At 38.1% G+C, this 17,897-nt stretch overlaps 1 protein-coding gene across 2 annotated transcripts in view; it reads right to left on the bottom strand.

Moving 5' to 3' along the window:
* Positions 1–17,897, bottom strand: part of GARNL3 (GTPase activating Rap/RanGAP domain-like 3) — a 163,429-nt gene that overhangs the window by 97,825 nt on the left and 47,707 nt on the right. For both annotated transcript variants that reach the window (XM_006834784.1, XM_006834783.1), the window contains 2 exons: positions 4,375–4,474; positions 2,061–2,179 (listed from right to left, as the gene is read on the bottom strand). In XM_006834784.1, coding sequence (XP_006834847.1) covers positions 2,061–2,179; positions 4,375–4,474 — 219 coding nt within the window. The remainder of the gene's footprint in view (positions 1–2,060; positions 2,180–4,374; positions 4,475–17,897) is intronic.

The raw sequence follows: 17,897 nt of genomic DNA, 5'->3' as shown, positions 1-17,897 counted from the left end.
TATGGTGGCTTCATATGAAAAGCACTGGACTGTGAACCACAAGGTTGGAATTTTGAGCCCACCAGCTACTCCATGGGAGAAAGATAAGGATTTTTGCTTCTGCAAAGATTTAAAAATCCTTGGAAACACACTATACAGGGTCATTATGAGTCAGAACCTATTCGACAATACTTAACAACCTACAACAACAACATGGACAAAATATTGAATGATATAGGACATCAAAAGAAGATGGAAGAAATACACAGTCACCACATAAAATAGAATTGGTTGATATTCAACGATTTTGAGAGGTTGATCATAAGGCATATGATCAAGAATCTATAATATTGAAGGATGAAGTCTACGATGCACTGAAGGCATTGGTGAAAAACAAGGCTCCAGGAATTGACAGAATATCAATTGTGATGCTTCATCAGACAGGTTTAATGCTGGAAACACTTACTCATCTAGACCAAGACATTTGAAAGACAGCTATCTGGACATCATATTTGTGGCTATTCCAAAGAAAGATGACCTAGCAGAATATGGAAATCATCGAACAATATTAATATCACACTCTAGAAAAATTTTGCTAAATAAAACAGTTGTAGTAAATCTACAGGGGACTACTAGAAATTTAAGCTGATTTCAGAAGAGGATGTGGAATGAAGGATATAATTGCTGACATCAAATGGATATTAGTTGAAAGCAGAGAATACCAGAAAGATGTTTACCAATGTTTTATTGACTATGTAAAGGCATCGATTTGTATGGATCATTAAAAAGTATGGGTAACATTGATCCAACAGAGGAATGGGAATTCCAGAATGCTTAATTGTGTTCATTTTGTGGAACCTGCACATAGACCAAGAAGCAGTTATTTGAATAGAACTAGGGGACACTGAATCGCTTAAAAATCAGGAAATTAGGAAAGGTGTGTGTCAGGATTATATTGTTTCATCATATTTGTTCAGTCTGTATGCTGAGAAAAGGATCTGAAAAGCTGGGCTACATGAAGAAGAACACAGTATCAGGATTGGAGGAAGACTCAGCAACCACCTTTGTTTGATATACAGATGACAAAACCTTGCTTGCTGAAAGTGAACAGGACTTGAAACACTCATTGATGAAGATCAAACATAGAAGATCAACATAAAAGAAAAATCCTCACAAATGGATCAATAAACCACATGATAACAGAGACGTGTCCAAAGATTTTATTTTACTTGGATCTACAATCAATGCCCATGGAAGCAGTAGCCAAGGTATCAAATGAAGTATTTCATTGGACAAATCTACTACAGGTGACCTCTTTAAAGTGTTAAAAAGCAAAGATGTTCCTTTGAGGACTAAGGTGATCCAACCCACAGTATTTTCAATGGTCTCATATGCATGCAAAAACTGGACAGAAAATAGGGAAAACCAAAGAAGAATTGATGCCTTTGATTATGGTGTTGGCAAAGAAAACTGAATATACCATGCGCTGCCAGGAGAAGAACAAATCTGTCTTGGGAGAAGTACAACTAGCATGCTCCTTACAAGCAAGAATGGTAAAACTTTGTCTCATGTATTTTGTACATGTTACCAGGAGGGACTAGTCGATGGAGAAAGACATCATGCTTGGTAAAATAGGTGGCCAACAGAAAAGAGGAAGACCCTTTTTTTTTTTTTTCAGATTGGCACAGTGGCTGCAACAATGGACTCAAACAGCAATAATTGTAAGGACGGCATAGGACCTGGCAGTATATCTTCTGTTGTATAAAGTCGCTATGAGTTGGAAGCAACTCAAGAGCGCCTAAAACAATAACAAGGTTTATGAACTGATACCTTATGAAACATAGTTCTATATTCCGAGAGGCCATAGATTGAGGGATGTGCATATGTCTGATGAATGCCTTATGAAGGGAGACTGTTAAATTAAGAGTTGCATGGTGCAACTTTGAACAGTACAGAGAATCCTGGAATATCCAAACTCAAATAATCTTATAGAAAAAGGCTCACCTAAGTCACTCTGACAATGATGCTAATTTAACTCTGGAATGGTGGTGAAACTCCAAGTGCAGGCCAAAATTACTTACTGTTTTCCGCCAAAGAATAGCACGGTATTGAGGGACACGCTGATTGTTTTGGTCAGAAAGGGTCACAGACAAGAAGAAGGGGCTCTTCTCAGCATCATTTCCAATGTAATTCTGATGGACTGGAAAAGAAATAAGTTTAAAACAGTAAGAATGAAATGGTTCTTCTAACTGTAGGTAGTAGTGGACACTTGCAATAATATTTAGTTCTTCCTACATATTCAGGGAACAAATAATCCCGACCTCAGCTCTTGACAGAACCGGACCACTCTATATTAATCATGAGCATCTATTTCCCTTGACAATAATTGGGACTGGAAAGAACATATGATTCAATTCTGGTCGATGAGACAGGAAGAGAAATCTGCCAAGGGGCTTCTACAGAGATTTTTTATTCCTAAAGATGGCCTTCTTCTTCCTTTGGACATAGTAGTATCTAGAAGTGATGCCCAGAATTGCTGCAACGATTGTGTGACTCTGAGGACAGCCAACCTGAGGGCAAAGTTGCCCCAGTAAGGATGTTGTTGTTGTTAAGTGCCGTGAAGTTAGTTCCAACTCATAGCAACCCTGTACAGGGTTTACAAGGCTGTAAACCTTTATGGGAGCAGAAAGCCCCATCTTTTTCCTGCAGAACAGCTGGTAGTTTCGAACTGCTGACCTTGTGGTTCACAGCCCAATTCGTAACCACTACACTACCAGAGCTCCTTCCAGTAAGGATAGGGAAGCAGAAAAAGGAAAGAACTTCTAAATTTATCAATCCTGGAGCCTGCCTGACCTCTGTATTTCATTTGTTCCTTGTTGCTTAAGCTGGGTTGAATCAGGTTTTCTGTTACTGTGGCAGAAGGCACTGTTTTTTTCTAAAGTTACCACTGTGGTCCAGGTACTATATTTTCAAGCATCTTGGGAAATGATAACTTTTATGCTGATTTATTTCTTTATAAATGCTTCCATGTTCTCTCCCACCCAAATAATTATGCTTTGCTAAATCAATGAACATCTCAGAGTAATACAAAATCATATTTTAAAAGGTATCATTTGGGTCTAATCTCTCATTTTATACCTCAATCACCGTATCATCTCTAAATGAATGCATTAGCCTGACCAACCATTTCTCTCATTTCTAACCCAGCAACAGTAGTTACTCTTCCTTTCCCAGTATCTACCCATTCCTGTTTTTCACCTTTCCATATATGTTCACTTGAGTCCTTCACTTTAAATGCACACAGCTGTGCATTTATGACTGCCTTCTTGCTAGGCCATGTACTAGGATTAGTGTTTTTCCTGCATAGCTCATGGAGAGTTCTCTTCAAACCTACAAAGTAGTTACTAGTAATACCCTCACTTTACAGGAAGGAAACAGAGTCTTAGAGAAGTGGAGATTAACTCACAAGTCTAAGGGCCTATGGTTAATAATGGCAGAAAAAACCCACCCACTGATTCCAACTCATAGCTTTTCCAGGATTCGATCTTTATGGAATCAGATGGCATCATGTTTCTCCCATGGAAAGGTTGATGGGTTTGAATTGACCTTGTAATTAGCAGCCCAATACCGAATCCACAGTGCCACCAGAACTACTTAACAATGGCAGAACCGGGACTGAAACCTATTCTATAAGTTCTATGAGTGTGGTGGCTCTGTAGGAGAAATGCTGAACTTCGAACTACAGTGTCAGTGGTTTGAACCCACCAACTTCTCCTTGGGAGAAAGATGAGGCTTTCTGCTCCCGTGAAGATTGACAGCCTTGGAAACCCTATACAGGGTCACTGTGATTCGGAACCAACTCAACAGCACTTCACAGTAACAACAAAGTGAGGACAAACACGATTGTATCCCTGATCCTCTGCATAGTGTCTGGCACAGGGTAAGTGCTAAATAAACACTTGTTGCTGATAAGTGAATTACATCTATCTAGGTCTTTATTAGTCCTGGAAATCAGAGAACCCCTTCTCTGCCTCACTGACCTGAATTAAGTGTTAAGAACCCATAATAAGTCTAAAGTTATTTTTCACCTGTAAATTCTTCTCATCTTTTCAGTCACTCATTCATTAAGATGATCTAACAAGCCTTAATTACTCCCCTCCCCTAAACAAACAAGTAATTGGCCCTCCCCCACCACACACACACACAAAATACAAGAAAAACTCTTTGGGTTGAAACTCTGAGTAGAATCTTTTAATTTACAAAGCTTACTACTAAATTTGAAGTGACATGACCTGCCATTAGTGTCCCTAAGTTGGTTAGTTTCATTCTTATAAGGTAACAGAAATTACATCACTGAGTGTCCTTTCTTCCCAACTACTAGAGTGGAATAATTACCTTGTCCTAAAAAATACTTGAAATACCATCTGGTGTGGTATTCTGGGTTCTCTAAGTGCACATCTGTTCTTCGCCAAGTACTGGGCAGAGCAGTTGCATTCTGTAATGAAACAAAGTTGTGCCATTAAAGGCCTTATTCAGAAAGTAAACAAGAAGTCAAACAGCTGGCAAGAAATAAGAAGCCAAAGAAGCAGAAAAATCATTGTCTAAAGTGTACAAGTTAGGGCTGTTAACACAGGTTCTCACTAGCAAAGACATATAGTCTAAGTCTACATCACGGAGGCTTTCTAGAAGTTCACAGGATTTAGGAAAAAGAACCAAGTGGGCCAGTGAGTTCAGCTGTTTCTAACTTGGTTTCAGTATAGCGTACCTTTTTCTGATCCAAAGTATTCACAATATTTGGGAGTTGGGGCCCAAGAAAAACCCTCCCAGATAGAGTGGGATAAAATGTGGACTAAAACTCATCTCTGCAGCATCTTGTTTAGGCTTATATTCATTGTAGAATCTAAAGAAATTATTATAAAAATACATAATGAATGTAGAAACTATGGAAAATATTGTGAATCATCTGAATCCTCTATCCAAAGATAATCATTATTAATGTTTTATTATGATTTCTTCTCATTTTTCCCCTATATGTACATGTTGTTGTTGTTGTTGTCATGTGCTATCGAGTCGGAACCGACTCATAGCGACCCCATGCACAGCAGAACGAAACAATGTCTGATGCTGGGCCAATCTCACTACCACCGCCACACTTGATGCCATCAATGATGCCACCTGACCAATCCATCTCATTGGGGGTCTTCCTCTTTTTCTCTGACCCTCCACCTTACCCAGCATGACATCCTTCTCCAGCGGCTGTTCTCTCTGGACAATGTGTCCAAAGTATGAGAGACAAAGCCTAGCCATCTTGGTCTCCAAGGAGCACTCTGGTTGCACTTCTTCCAAAACAGATCTATTGGTTCTTTTGGCAGTCCATGGCACTTTCAGTATTCTCCTCCAACACCACCAAAAGGAATATGTAGTTTTGTAGTTTGCTTTTTTCACTTAATATAGTTTTCAATTCAAGGGAACAGAATTGAGGAACCAGAAGTAAATCCATTCACATATAGACAACTTTGACAAAGGGTCAAAACATATTAAATGGGGAAGAGAGAGTCTCTTCAAAAAATGGTGATGGCAAAATGAAATTCATTCGCAGAAAAATGAAACATGACCCGTGTCTCGTACCATTTACAAAGGCAAACTCAATATGGATTAAAGACCTAAATGTAAAATCTAGAACTATAAAGATCATCATTGAAAAAATAGGGACAAAACAATACACTGTCAAACATTACTAAAAACATACAAATAGTAGAAGACAAAACAGATGACTGGGACCTCCTAAAAACTAGGTACTTATGTGCATCAAAAGATTTCACCAAAAGAGTAAAAAGAAAGCTCACAGACTGGGAAAAATTTTTGCAATGACATATCAGATAAAGGTCTAATCTCTAAAATTTATAGAAAACGACAACATCTCTACAAGAAAAAGACAAACAACCCAATTAAAAAATGGGCAGAGGACATGAACAGACTATACACCAAAGAAGACATTCACATGGTCAACAAACATAAGAAGAAATGTTCTGGAGAGCTTGCAAATCAAAATAACAATGAGATATCATCTCACCCAGTGCGTAGACTGAAACCCTCCTACATTTTTGGTAGGACTGTAAAATGGGCAACCACTGTGGAAAAAGGTCTGGCGCTTCCTCAGAAAGTTGGTAGATAGCTATAAGAATTAAGAGCCATGACATGAGTAGATATATGCACACTCATGTTCCTAGCAGTGCTATTCACAATAGTAAAAAGATGGAGATGGTCTAAATGTCCATTAATGGAAGAATGGATAAAAAAACTTTGATACACACATACAATGGAATACTTTGCAATGTTGAAGAGTAACGATGAATCTGCAAAACACCTCATAATATGGATGAACCTGGAGGACACTAAGAAGAGTGAAATAAGTCAATCACACAAGGATGAATATTGTATGTAAAATGTCTATTCAGCTTTTTTACCTCCTCACTTCTTCCATTTGCTTTAGCATCTCTATGTTGGAGAGCAAGTTTCAGAGTCTCTTCTGACATCCATTTTGGTCTTTTCCTTCTTTCTTGACTTAATGAACTTTTGCTTTCTTCCGGTATGATCTTGATGTCTTCCCACAATTGTTCTGGTCTTTGGTCACTGGTATCCAGTGTATCCAATCTGTTCTTGAGATGATCTCTAAATTCAGGGGGGATATGTTTAAGGTCATATTTTGGCTCTCATGTTTTGTTAAGTGCCTTTGAGTCAGTTCTGACTCATAGTGACCCTGTATAGGATTTCTGAAGAGCAGTTGATGAGTTTACACTGCTGACCATTCAGTTCATATCGACCTTGAGATCGAGTGCTTATCCTATGACTCCACACCAGGACTTCATGGACTTGTTTTAATTTTCTTCAGCTTCAGCCTGAACTTGCATATGAGTAATTGATGGCCTGTTCCACAGTCTGCTTCTGGCCTTGTTTTGGTTGATGAGATAGAGCTTTTCCATTGTCTCTTCCCACTGATTTAGTCAATTTTATTTCTGTGTATTCAATCTGGTGAGGTCCATGTGTATTGTCATCCTTTACATTGTTTTAAAAAGGTATTTGCAATGAATAAGTCATTGGTCTTGAAAAATTCTATCATGCGGACTCCAGCATCATTTCTATCACCAAGGCCATTTTTTCCAATTGCAGATCTTTTCTCTTTTTTCCAACCATTGCATTCCAATCACCAGTAATTATGAGCAAACTCAGCTCCCATAATTAAGTGCTTAGAGGCACCCCACTCCATAAATGAGTCTCCTGCCCAAACACACTCAGTTTTATTTGCTCCATGGGCCGGGAAGTCCACCATTCTGTCTCTTGCTCTGGCTCTTGTTTCTGCTGCTTCCACTCCTCTGCCACTTCTCTGTAGTTCCTCTGGTGTCACAGGTTTCTGTTCCTGGATTGAGGTGGTTGCATGCACAGGGATCTCGAGGTCCAAAGAACATTATCCACTCCTGGATCCTTTTTCTATTATTAAACTTTTTACTGTGAATTGAGTGAAGGTTTACAGACATGATCATCAGTTTTACATTCAACAAATCATACACTTTGTTTCACATCAATGATTTCAATCCCTTCCATTCAACCACAGCCATCCCACTTCCTCCCTGTAGTTCCTATTTCCATCCACCCACCTTCCCATCCCTTCTCAACTTTGACCTTAGGTAAATATTACCCTTTTAATTTTGAATGATTGACCATTCCATAGTAAGCATACCTTACTAGTGTTGTTATTCACCTATATATTTATTTACTGCTTGGCTGAAAATTGGACCATGAGGGTGAGTTCTATTCTAGACCTGAAGATTGGTTGAGGGCCATTGTATTGGGTTCCTCCAGTTTTTTTCTGATCAGTAAGCCTGGTCTTTTGTTAAAAATAATTTTGAGTTTTGTCCCACATTTTCTCCCTCTCTATCAGGGATCTTCTAATGTGATCCCTTTCAGAAAACTTGGTCGTGGTAGTCGGGCACCATCTAGTTCTTCTGGTCTCAGAGTCATGGAGACTGATGTTCATATGTTCCATTGTCGTTTGCACTAACTGATTCCAAGCATCTTCGAGTCTCATCACTCTTCTTTCTTCTGCACATGGAGAGACCAATAGCTGCACCTTAGATGGTTGCTTAAGAGCCTTTAAGATCCCAGATGCTACGTCGCCAAAGTAGAATGTAGAACATTGTCTTTGTGGACTATGTTATGTCAATTAATCATGGTGTCTCCTGAAACTATGGTCCTGCTGGCTTTTCCTTCTTGATGGTAGTGAAATCCTGCTTCCTGCTTCTGAAACGGATTATTTTATACCCACATTAGAGTTCCAAGATTTTACAATTGCAATGAATCATGTTAACAATAATTCAGAACTGAATATAATCCTATTGGCATCTTCTCCCATCTTCTCTTATCCAGACCTATTAGACAAAATGTTGTTTGGTGGGAGTGACCAAGATTATGCATAGACAGCCATATGAAGTAATTCACTACACCTCATGAACACTCTGCCTTTTCCCACCTGTATTAGATATTAAATACTTTTATAGTAATTGTCTGGATTTTGGATGACCAAGAATGATAGCAATTTTCCAAATGATTGCATGTTCTGTACTATACCATCATTGGCATCCATACTGTACCATGTATTTTGTTGTTGTTAGTTGGTATGGAGTCAATTCCAACTCTTGGTAACCCCACCTGTACAAGCTAGAACTGCTCCATAGGGCTTTCAAGTTAGTAACCTTCAAATTTGTCCTCTAAGGGACCTGTTTGGTTTGAACTGCCAACTCTTTCAGCTAGTAAATCAAATGCTTAACCATTTATGCTACTCACTCAGGGATATAAGACAGCTACTGACACATACTTTTTTGATTTTGACATGCCTCTTGTGATTTTCTAGATATTTATAGTCAGTTGTTTTATCACATCAAAGACCTTTCCTTTAATTTCTAGGTTTTAATGAGGTTTTCTTTTTCCAGGAATAATTATTGAATTTTATTGAAAGCATTTTGGGCTACTATTTTGAGAATTGGTTAGATGGAGGGAAATCACATTAATGTAATGAGTAACAGAAATAGCTCTTTTGGCGCTGGACTAGATCACAGCATATTATTCTTTAAATATATTACTGATTAAAAAAAATAACATCATATTTGCTAGTGAAATGGGTCTATAGGTTTTTACATGTACTTCTATCTTGCTTTCAGGGTTATGTAACTTTATAAATGAATCTGGAAGCATTCTATCTTTCTCACTGCTTTGAACAGTCACTGAAAGAGTTCTATGTGGAAAGATTAGGCAAGTATTTTATGATTTTATATATATAATGCTTATACAATCTCCATGACCTCATAAATCAACTTTATGAGATAGATTCTCTTCCATCTCCTTATTCCACAAGAAGAAATCGAGGCATAGAGAGTTTAAGTATGCTGCCTAAGGTTGCAGAGATAATAAGTCATAGAATTGCAGCTGACACCAGTTCCAAACAACCTCATTTGCTTTTTAATTTTGCATCTTTAAAATTATTACATCATCTTCTGTGCACTTTAAAAATTTATAATCTTTTAAATCAAGCAGAGAGTAAAATTATAGGTTAAAATGTCTCAATATTACTGTGCTTTTATTGAATTCTCTTGAATCTTAAAACTTGGAGCCCCAGTATGTTGATGTAGGGTAGCACTGGATTGCTACCTGCAAAGGTCAATGTTTCAAACCCACCAGTCACTCCTTGGAAGCTCTATACAGGGTGGCTATGAGAACCAATTTCAACACACTTAACAACAACAGCATATATGAAGATAAATAAAAAAGTATTGTAACTAGGGTTCCAGTTCATACATGAACAGACTTATTATAAGCAAAACATGTTTAAACATGTCTTTGTGATCACTGGATAGCTGCATAGAAGTTGTCTCAGAAATACACTTGTCTTAGTCTCATTAGGATTCCTGGTGTGGTAGTATAGATTAACCATAAGGCCAGCAGTTCAAACACGAGCTGCTCCTCAGAAACCCTACATAAGGTTGTTATGAGTCGGAACCAATTCGACAGCACTTTACAACAAGTTTCATTAGAGGACCTTCAGAAAAGTCCAATTGAAAGAGTGGATTCCGAAGGGATCTGTTGGGCTAGTTGAATTTAAGGCAGAGAGGTCAGCTCAGAAATGATTTTCTAGATATTTATAGTCAGTTGTTTTATCATGTCAAAGATGTTTTTTTCTAATTCCTAGTTTATAAAGAAGCTTTTTGTTTTTGTTGTTACTATGACTACTGTTTTTTTGGATCCCAAAGAGGTAGTTATCTTGATAGATTTTCTCAAAGGACACCAGATGAGCATGGGGGCTTATTATGAAAAAAGTTTAAGAAATCTAAAACTACATTGGTGAGAAAAAGGCCAGGAACGTTGCACTGAAGAGTTTTCCCCACTATGACAAGGCACCTGCTCATTCTTTGAGGGTAGCAAGGGTGGTCCCATGAGAATTTCACCCTACAGCCCTGATCTTGCCCTTCAGACTTTTCTTTGTTTCCAAATTCAAAATACTTCAAAGGAACATGACTGGAATCCCTAGGAAGATGAAACAACTGCCATCTTGATGTGGTATAAATCTAAGAGTGTGGACATCTTTGGGGAAGGGTTAAAGAGGTGGAAACACTACCTTCAGAAGTGTATATACCTAGATGGGGGATATATTGAGAAAAAATAACTTCAAATTTTGATATTTTAAAATAAAGCTTTCTATAATTTTGTGGCAATCCTTTTTGACTTACCCTTGTATAGTTACATACATAGTTACCCATATAGTTGTATGTGTGTTAATTTTTATAACACATACGAGGGGGCTTCAAAAAGTTTGTGGAAAATTCCTTTATCTTTTCATTTCATTATTTTCATGAACATTTGAGGTTTCCTCATATACACATATATAGCTGGTTTTAAAAAAAAAGTTCAAAATACTGTATACATCAGATGTAAACTTTCATTTGGAAATAATTTTAAACTTATGTAAAAGTTACAAGAATAATAGTGCAAATAGCATATATTTGCCCTTTACGAGCTTCACCTACTGTTAACATTTTACCCCATTTGCTTTTTCATTTGTTCTCTCTCTTCTTATCTCTCCACACACACACGATTTTTTTTCTGAAACATTAGAGAGTAAGACGGAGTTCTGGTGTGATGCTGTAGGATAAGCATTGAACGGCTAACTGCAAGGTCAGTAGTTCAAACCCACAAGCCATTCCTCAGCTCAGAAACCCTATATAGGGATGCAATGAGTTAGAAGCTGACATTTACCCCCCACCCCCACCCCTGGATCCATTAGGCAGCTTCAGTGTCAGCTGACCAGAGACATAGGAGGGGTCCAGCCAAGGACTTCAGCCTTAGTCATCAGACTCCACAGTAGTTGGTCTCATGGTCCTAAGGCCCTGAATCCTAGAAGCATCAACAGAGGCTTGCTGACTTCTCACTCACCAGGACATTTAAAACTCTGGTGCCTCCAAGCTTTCAGGGGCAGAGGTTTCAGTAGCAGTACCAGATCTAAGACCCTAACCAAACCAACTGCTACCCAGTCAATTTTCCACTCATAATGATCCTACAGGTCAGAGTAGAACTGACAGAGGGTTTTAAAGGTTGTAAATCTTTACAGAACCAGACCATTGCATCTTTCTCCAGCAGAGCAGCTGATGGGTTAGAACTCCTACTTTTCTATTAGCAGTCAAGTGTTTAACCACTACAGCACAGAATTCCTTGATCTAAGCTCAGTCTTCTCAAATTTGTTAAATGTATACCTTGCTTCACTCTAGATATCCCAATTGGGATCACTAGGTGTGCCCCAAGAATTTGTGTTCTAACAAGCATCCCAAGTGATTCTGATGAATAGTGATCATTAAGATTCAATGTTTTATACCAGGGGTCCTAAAAGAATCTGAGGGAGGGGACATGAACTTGGATCAAGGGAAAAACACCTTTATTGTTCCTAACTTTAAGTGAAATTTAGTATTTCATTCTATTATGAGTGTATGCCGAAAATAGCAGCAAAATTAACAGTCCTGGTAACCATGTTGCCAACAGAAATCACATATGCTTTAGGAACTCATTATAGTAATTGCAGATATCTAGAAATACAGCTTACACTCTTCACTGCTTCAAAATTACAGTGGTTATTAGACCTGCTGCTAGATTTTGGTATTTACTGTATTAATAAAAACAAACACATATCACTCTATTATAAATTAGGTTTTAGAAATCACATTGATGACTGTATTTCAACAATTGTTTTCCTTGATATTTTACTTTATGCATTTGAAATCATTCTGAGAGGGGTTTACAGGCTTCACAAGAGTGCCAAAGGAGTTCAGTGGCATAGAAAATGGCCTTTGTGCCCTAGACATGCTGAAGAATCTTCTTACCTCCCTTCCCAGAGGTCTGAACAACTGCTGGCCTGCAGACTGGCATACTATGGGGCAGGGCAAGACACAGTGCTGCATCTCAGGGTGAGAGACGAGACCGGACACTGGCTAGTAGCATCCTGCATACCTCATTCATTATTAACTGTCAATTATGAGTTCTTTTAATGATTAAAAAACCACCTCTTGACCTTTTATCTTTGCAGAATACTTACTAAAATGGGAGAGTAAAAAAAAAAAAAACAACAATAAAAAACCCAACACCAAAAAGTTGAGTTTCACAGAACAAAACATTTCTAACCTCTTGTTAAGAACACATATGATGACGTGTAAAAAAAAGAATACACATGAGAAATGACAAAAGAAATAGCACTTAACAACAAGTTGATGGGCATTTGGTGTGTTTCCTGTTTTGGATATTATGACTAAACCTACTATGAACATTCTAATATCTGTCTTTTGGTGAATACAAGCGCTCATTTCTGTTGGGAATACGTTTAGAGACACAGAGGATGAAAATGTTGTTTCAATAGATACTGCTAAAAACTTTTCCAAAAGGGATGCACCAACTTACATTTTCATCATCAAAATACATGAGAATTCTAGTTGTTTCACATCCTCTCATCAATTCTTAATATTTCACTCTTTTAGCAGTTTTGGAGAGGGTACAGTAGATCCTAATTACCGTGTTTATTTGTAATAAAATCCTGACTATTTTAAGGGTGACCTATTTTACAAAATATTCCAGAGATACAGAAACTTCTTTGTCTATAGCAGTTTAGGGTGACAATGAAATAGGAACACATTATTTATTTGATATAAAGAAGAAAGTTAGGAGGAAATATTCTGATGAATATATTTTTCAGGCAACTCAAGTTTAACAGGACAAACACCCACAGTTATTTTATGCCCTTTTTGTAATATTTACTAAGATTTATTTTAGAGTTGTTTGCTATTGTTGTTTTTAAGTGCCATCGAGTCAGTTCCTACTCATAATGACCCTGTATAGGATTTTCAAGGAGCAGTTGGTGGGTTTGAACTGCTGCCCTAGAATTGTTGTTGTTGTTGTTAGAGTCGGTTCCAACCCATAGAGACCCTATGTAGGGTTTCCAAGGAGCAGCTGGTGAGCTTGAACCAGCAACCTTGCCGTTCAAATGGCTTTGCAATCTGGCGCATTAACCCACAGTGCCACACCAGGACTCCCTAGAGTAGTGAACTCAATTTATTCTATGTTGTAGACTTGTTTGCACTTGCCCATAGTGTTGAATGAGTCCTGAGACTAAGAGCTCTTGAGTCATTTCTACATCAAATTCCAAAGACTACAAAAATTCCCTGTTGCCTTCATTGCGTTTTCTATCCCATTTATACTTGTGGAATGTAACGCAGGAAGACTGAATCTGTATAATATATTTTCAGAAAAATTTAATCAAAATCCATACGTAATTCTGATCTTATCTGAATGTTCTCTAATATTGGACATTACGCAGAGTACCACACAATACAAACACCCAGACTACAGTGAAATCATAGTTTTATATAAAGCCCATACTTTCTCATAAAATTTCTTTTAGAGTAAGTTCAATAAATGAGAGAAAGCATTGAATTGATTTTACTCCAGTTCATCGGTTAAATCGCTGAGATAACACTGGTAGTTAGGAATATAAACTTAGAAAACACACAAAACTAAAAAACCTTTGAATAATAAACATGAATTTAAGCTGGTTGTAAAAAAGAACAACCACACAAAATCAAGTCCTTTCTCTCCCCTATGCTCCACGCCACATTTCCTTTCCTGGTGTGGTGTTGTGATTTAATGTGCTGGACCACAAGGTCAATTTGAATTTCAAGGTCAGCAGTTCAAGCCCACCAGCCACTCCTTGGAAATCCTATACGGGGTCACTATGGGTCAGAATCGAGTTGACGGCTCTTAACAATTATAATCACACTATCAATTTAGTTTGGATAGTCCCACATCTTTTTATATACTCACAAAAATGTATTTTACTTTTATACACACACGTATGTGTACACATATACACAAAATAATTTCATAAATGGGACAGCAGTTTGATAATTATACTGAAAGTTGCTTTTTTCATTGGAGAAAATATCTTGAAAATCTTTCTATGCCAATACACATACACCTACTGTGTTCTTTAAATAATGGCATAGACTCTTTCTTGTCTTTAAAGAAAATACTACAAGTGAATATAGACTTATAAAATATGTAAGCAACATTGTTGTTGTTGTTAAGTACCATCGAGTCAATTCCGACCCATAGCAACCCTGTATAGGGTTTCTGAGGAGCAGCTGGTGAGCTTGAACCATCAACCTTGCAGTTCAAATGGCTTTGCAGTCTGGCTCATTAACCCACAGCGCCACACCAGTACTCCGTAAGCAACATAGAAGGACATAAAATGGAGTCCTGGTGTGTGTGGTGCTGTAGGATAAGCACTGGATTGCAAAGTCAGTTTGAACTGCAAGGTTCAAACTCATTAGCTGCTCCTTGGAAACCCTACACAAGGTCCCTATGAGTCAGAACTGACTTGACAGCACTTAACAACAACAACAAAGTGGAAAATAATGCCCTTCTGCTTCTCTCCCACTTCTATTTTCCAAAAGCAACTTCTATTATATCCTTAAACATCATTTCGGATTGTTTTTTACATATTCACAAGCAGATTTAACTTTTTTTGGATGATACTTCATAAATAATGTTGGAACTTGCTTTTGACTAACAATATATCTTAAATATTTTTCTATGGTAGAACATATGTTTTGTATATAGTACAGCTGAGTCAGTTCACAATGACCCTGTATAGGGTTTCCAAGAGTGATTTGTGGGTTTGTACTGCTGACCTTGTGGATAGTGGTCCAGTGCTTATCGTACAAAATCATACATACCTCTTAACATTTTATTATAACTTAATAGCTATTAAGCTTTTCATTATGTATAAATGTATCATAATTTATATAACAATTCTTCCACTGGTAGAAATTGAGGTTGTTTCCAGTTTTTTGCTATTTTAAATAATGTTACAGTATACATCCTAGCACTACAACTGCTAGCCAAAAGATATATACATTTTTAATTTAGCGGGTTATTGCTAATTGCCTCCTAAAAGATTTAGCAATTCCCATATCCCCCAGCTTGTATAAGAAAATCTCCCTCATAGTAAGGAAGATAGATTTGTAAAAAGCTGAGAGCCAGTGCCCTCGGTGCCACCATATACTAATTGGTACATACAAGTGAGCTGCAATGGAAGCCTCCAGTTATCCACCCTAGGGTCACATTCATTTAATTAATCATTTCAGTGAGCACACAGATGCCAGGACACGTATATCTGAAGATAATATAAAGCTTCTTAGTGAGTTAGCTAAAAGGCAGGCAACAGAATCAAGATGTCAAAACTACTTTTGACACTTAGTAAATTATGGGGCACATGAACTAAAATTCACTGCTGTTGGTGTGATTCATAGTGTCCCTATAGGCCAGAGTAGAACTGCTTTCACAGGGTTCCTAAGGTTGCAATCTTGACAAGTGCAGACGGTCACATCTTTTTCCTTCAGAGTGGCTAGTGAGTTTGAACTGCTGACATTTTGGTTGGCAACTGAGTTCTTTAATGAATGTGCCACCAGGGCTCTTCTGAGACACACAGCTGGTGGTGATGGTGGTTGTGTTGTTGAGTCAATTCTGACTCACTGAGGCCTGTATAAGGTTTCCAAGGCTGTAAAAGCAAGCCCATCTGGTAGATGTGAACTTCTGACACTGCAGTTAGTTGCACAACACATAACTCCCTACACACCAGGGCTTCTTCTTGGGCACCCTAATGAGATTAAATTTAAGGTAGACAATGTAACTCGAAGGCACTTAACAACAACAGCAGCAGCAATACTTAGGTGCAAAATACAAATTGCATGTGTATAGATAGGGTGGGGAAGTCTAGTTGCTACAAATTGAGATTCAAGACTCCTGGTGTGGCACTGTAGGTAGGATCAGCATTAGACTGCAAACTACAAGGTTTCAAACCCACCAGCTGCTCCTCAGAAACACAGGATTGCTATGAGTTGGAACTGACTCACTGGCACTTAACAACAACAACAACAACGTTAAGTCACAAAATATTAAATGACAGAGCTGAGATTTGAACCCAGAATTTTTACTTCCAAACTGTCTCCACTACACCATGATGCCACCTCATAGTCAGAGTAGCACATAGGAGAAGGGTTAATATAGGTTCATTATGAATCATCAGGCTTCATACATAGAGGTAGAGTGCCTACAGCAAGGCAGGAGACAAGCTTGCTCCACTCTATGGCTGTCTGGAGGCACCAAGAGCATTGTGTTTGGTTCTGAATGGTGGTGGTTGTGGTTATGTGCCGTGGATTCAGTTCTGTACTTCAGTTTACAAGGTTCATCAACAACCTCACATGCGTCCAAGGGGCAGTAACAAGGGTGATGATGAGTGGAACTGATTCCAAGTCTTAGGAGAAAAAACAGCAGATACTTTCAAATGTTTGAAGGCTTATCAGATTGAAGAGGGCTCAGGCTTCTCTATGGGGTTTTGGAGTACATAAGTAGAAATGCTGAGGGATAAATATAGACAGACAAATCTTATTCAATAAAAAGAACTTTCTAACAATTAGGGATACTGACAAATGGGATTAACTGCTTTAGGAGGTAGCAAGTTTCCCATTACTGGAGTATATGCAAGCAGAGCTTGATCATCTGACTGTTAGCAAAGCTGTTGTGGGGATTCATACAGTGGATAGAAGACTGGCCTAGATGAAGTCAAGGCAGTGCTACTGAAGATACTGAAGGCCGTCCTAGGATAAATGCAATGCACAAACTGTTTCCAGGTCCCTAACGAGGTATACAGGAATTGAGAGCATGCATTTAGAAACTTTCATAGCAAGTTGACTTTACTGTGACATCTATGTACATGTTCAGCAGATTTGTCTCATTAAACAGTGTCTAGACCAGTCTGGGAGTTACAGATTCAGTGGTGAACTACATGAGGTAAGCGCTGCATACCAGTCATGCATAGAAGGACCACACATTGATTTGCAACAACTGGAAATAAAAAAACAACTCTCTCACTCCAGACAGTCTAAAAAATACTGAGGCCTCACTGTGACGTCCATGCTGAGACCTTCTCCAACCACTTTATTTAATGGAAGGTTCTTCTTGTGACTTTGCACCATGGCTCTTGTTTTATTCATAGTTGTTGCCACATTTTGCAATTATTCTTATTTATTTGCTGCTTTCCCTGATAGTCTGTAAGTCCGCGAGGACAGAAACCACACTGTCTTGTTTACTGTCACATCACCAGTAGTTGGCCAGCTTGGCACAGAGATATGATTCTATGGATTTGTGTTGAGTGAAAACTGCTCCCAATATATAACTTAAATTATGGTTATGGCAGGCTAGGCTATTTAGATCAACCCTCTCACTGAAAAAACTAAAAGTACCATTGTTGTTATTGTTAGGTGCTGTTGAGT

Source organism: Chrysochloris asiatica, unplaced genomic scaffold (genome assembly GCF_000296735.1).
Source record: "Chrysochloris asiatica unplaced genomic scaffold, ChrAsi1.0 scaffold00014, whole genome shotgun sequence".
In the NCBI taxonomy this organism is placed as follows: domain Eukaryota; kingdom Metazoa; phylum Chordata; class Mammalia; order Afrosoricida; family Chrysochloridae; genus Chrysochloris; species Chrysochloris asiatica.
The sequence above is the reverse complement of the archived record's forward strand: the minus strand, read 5'-3'. Positions and strand labels throughout refer to the sequence as shown.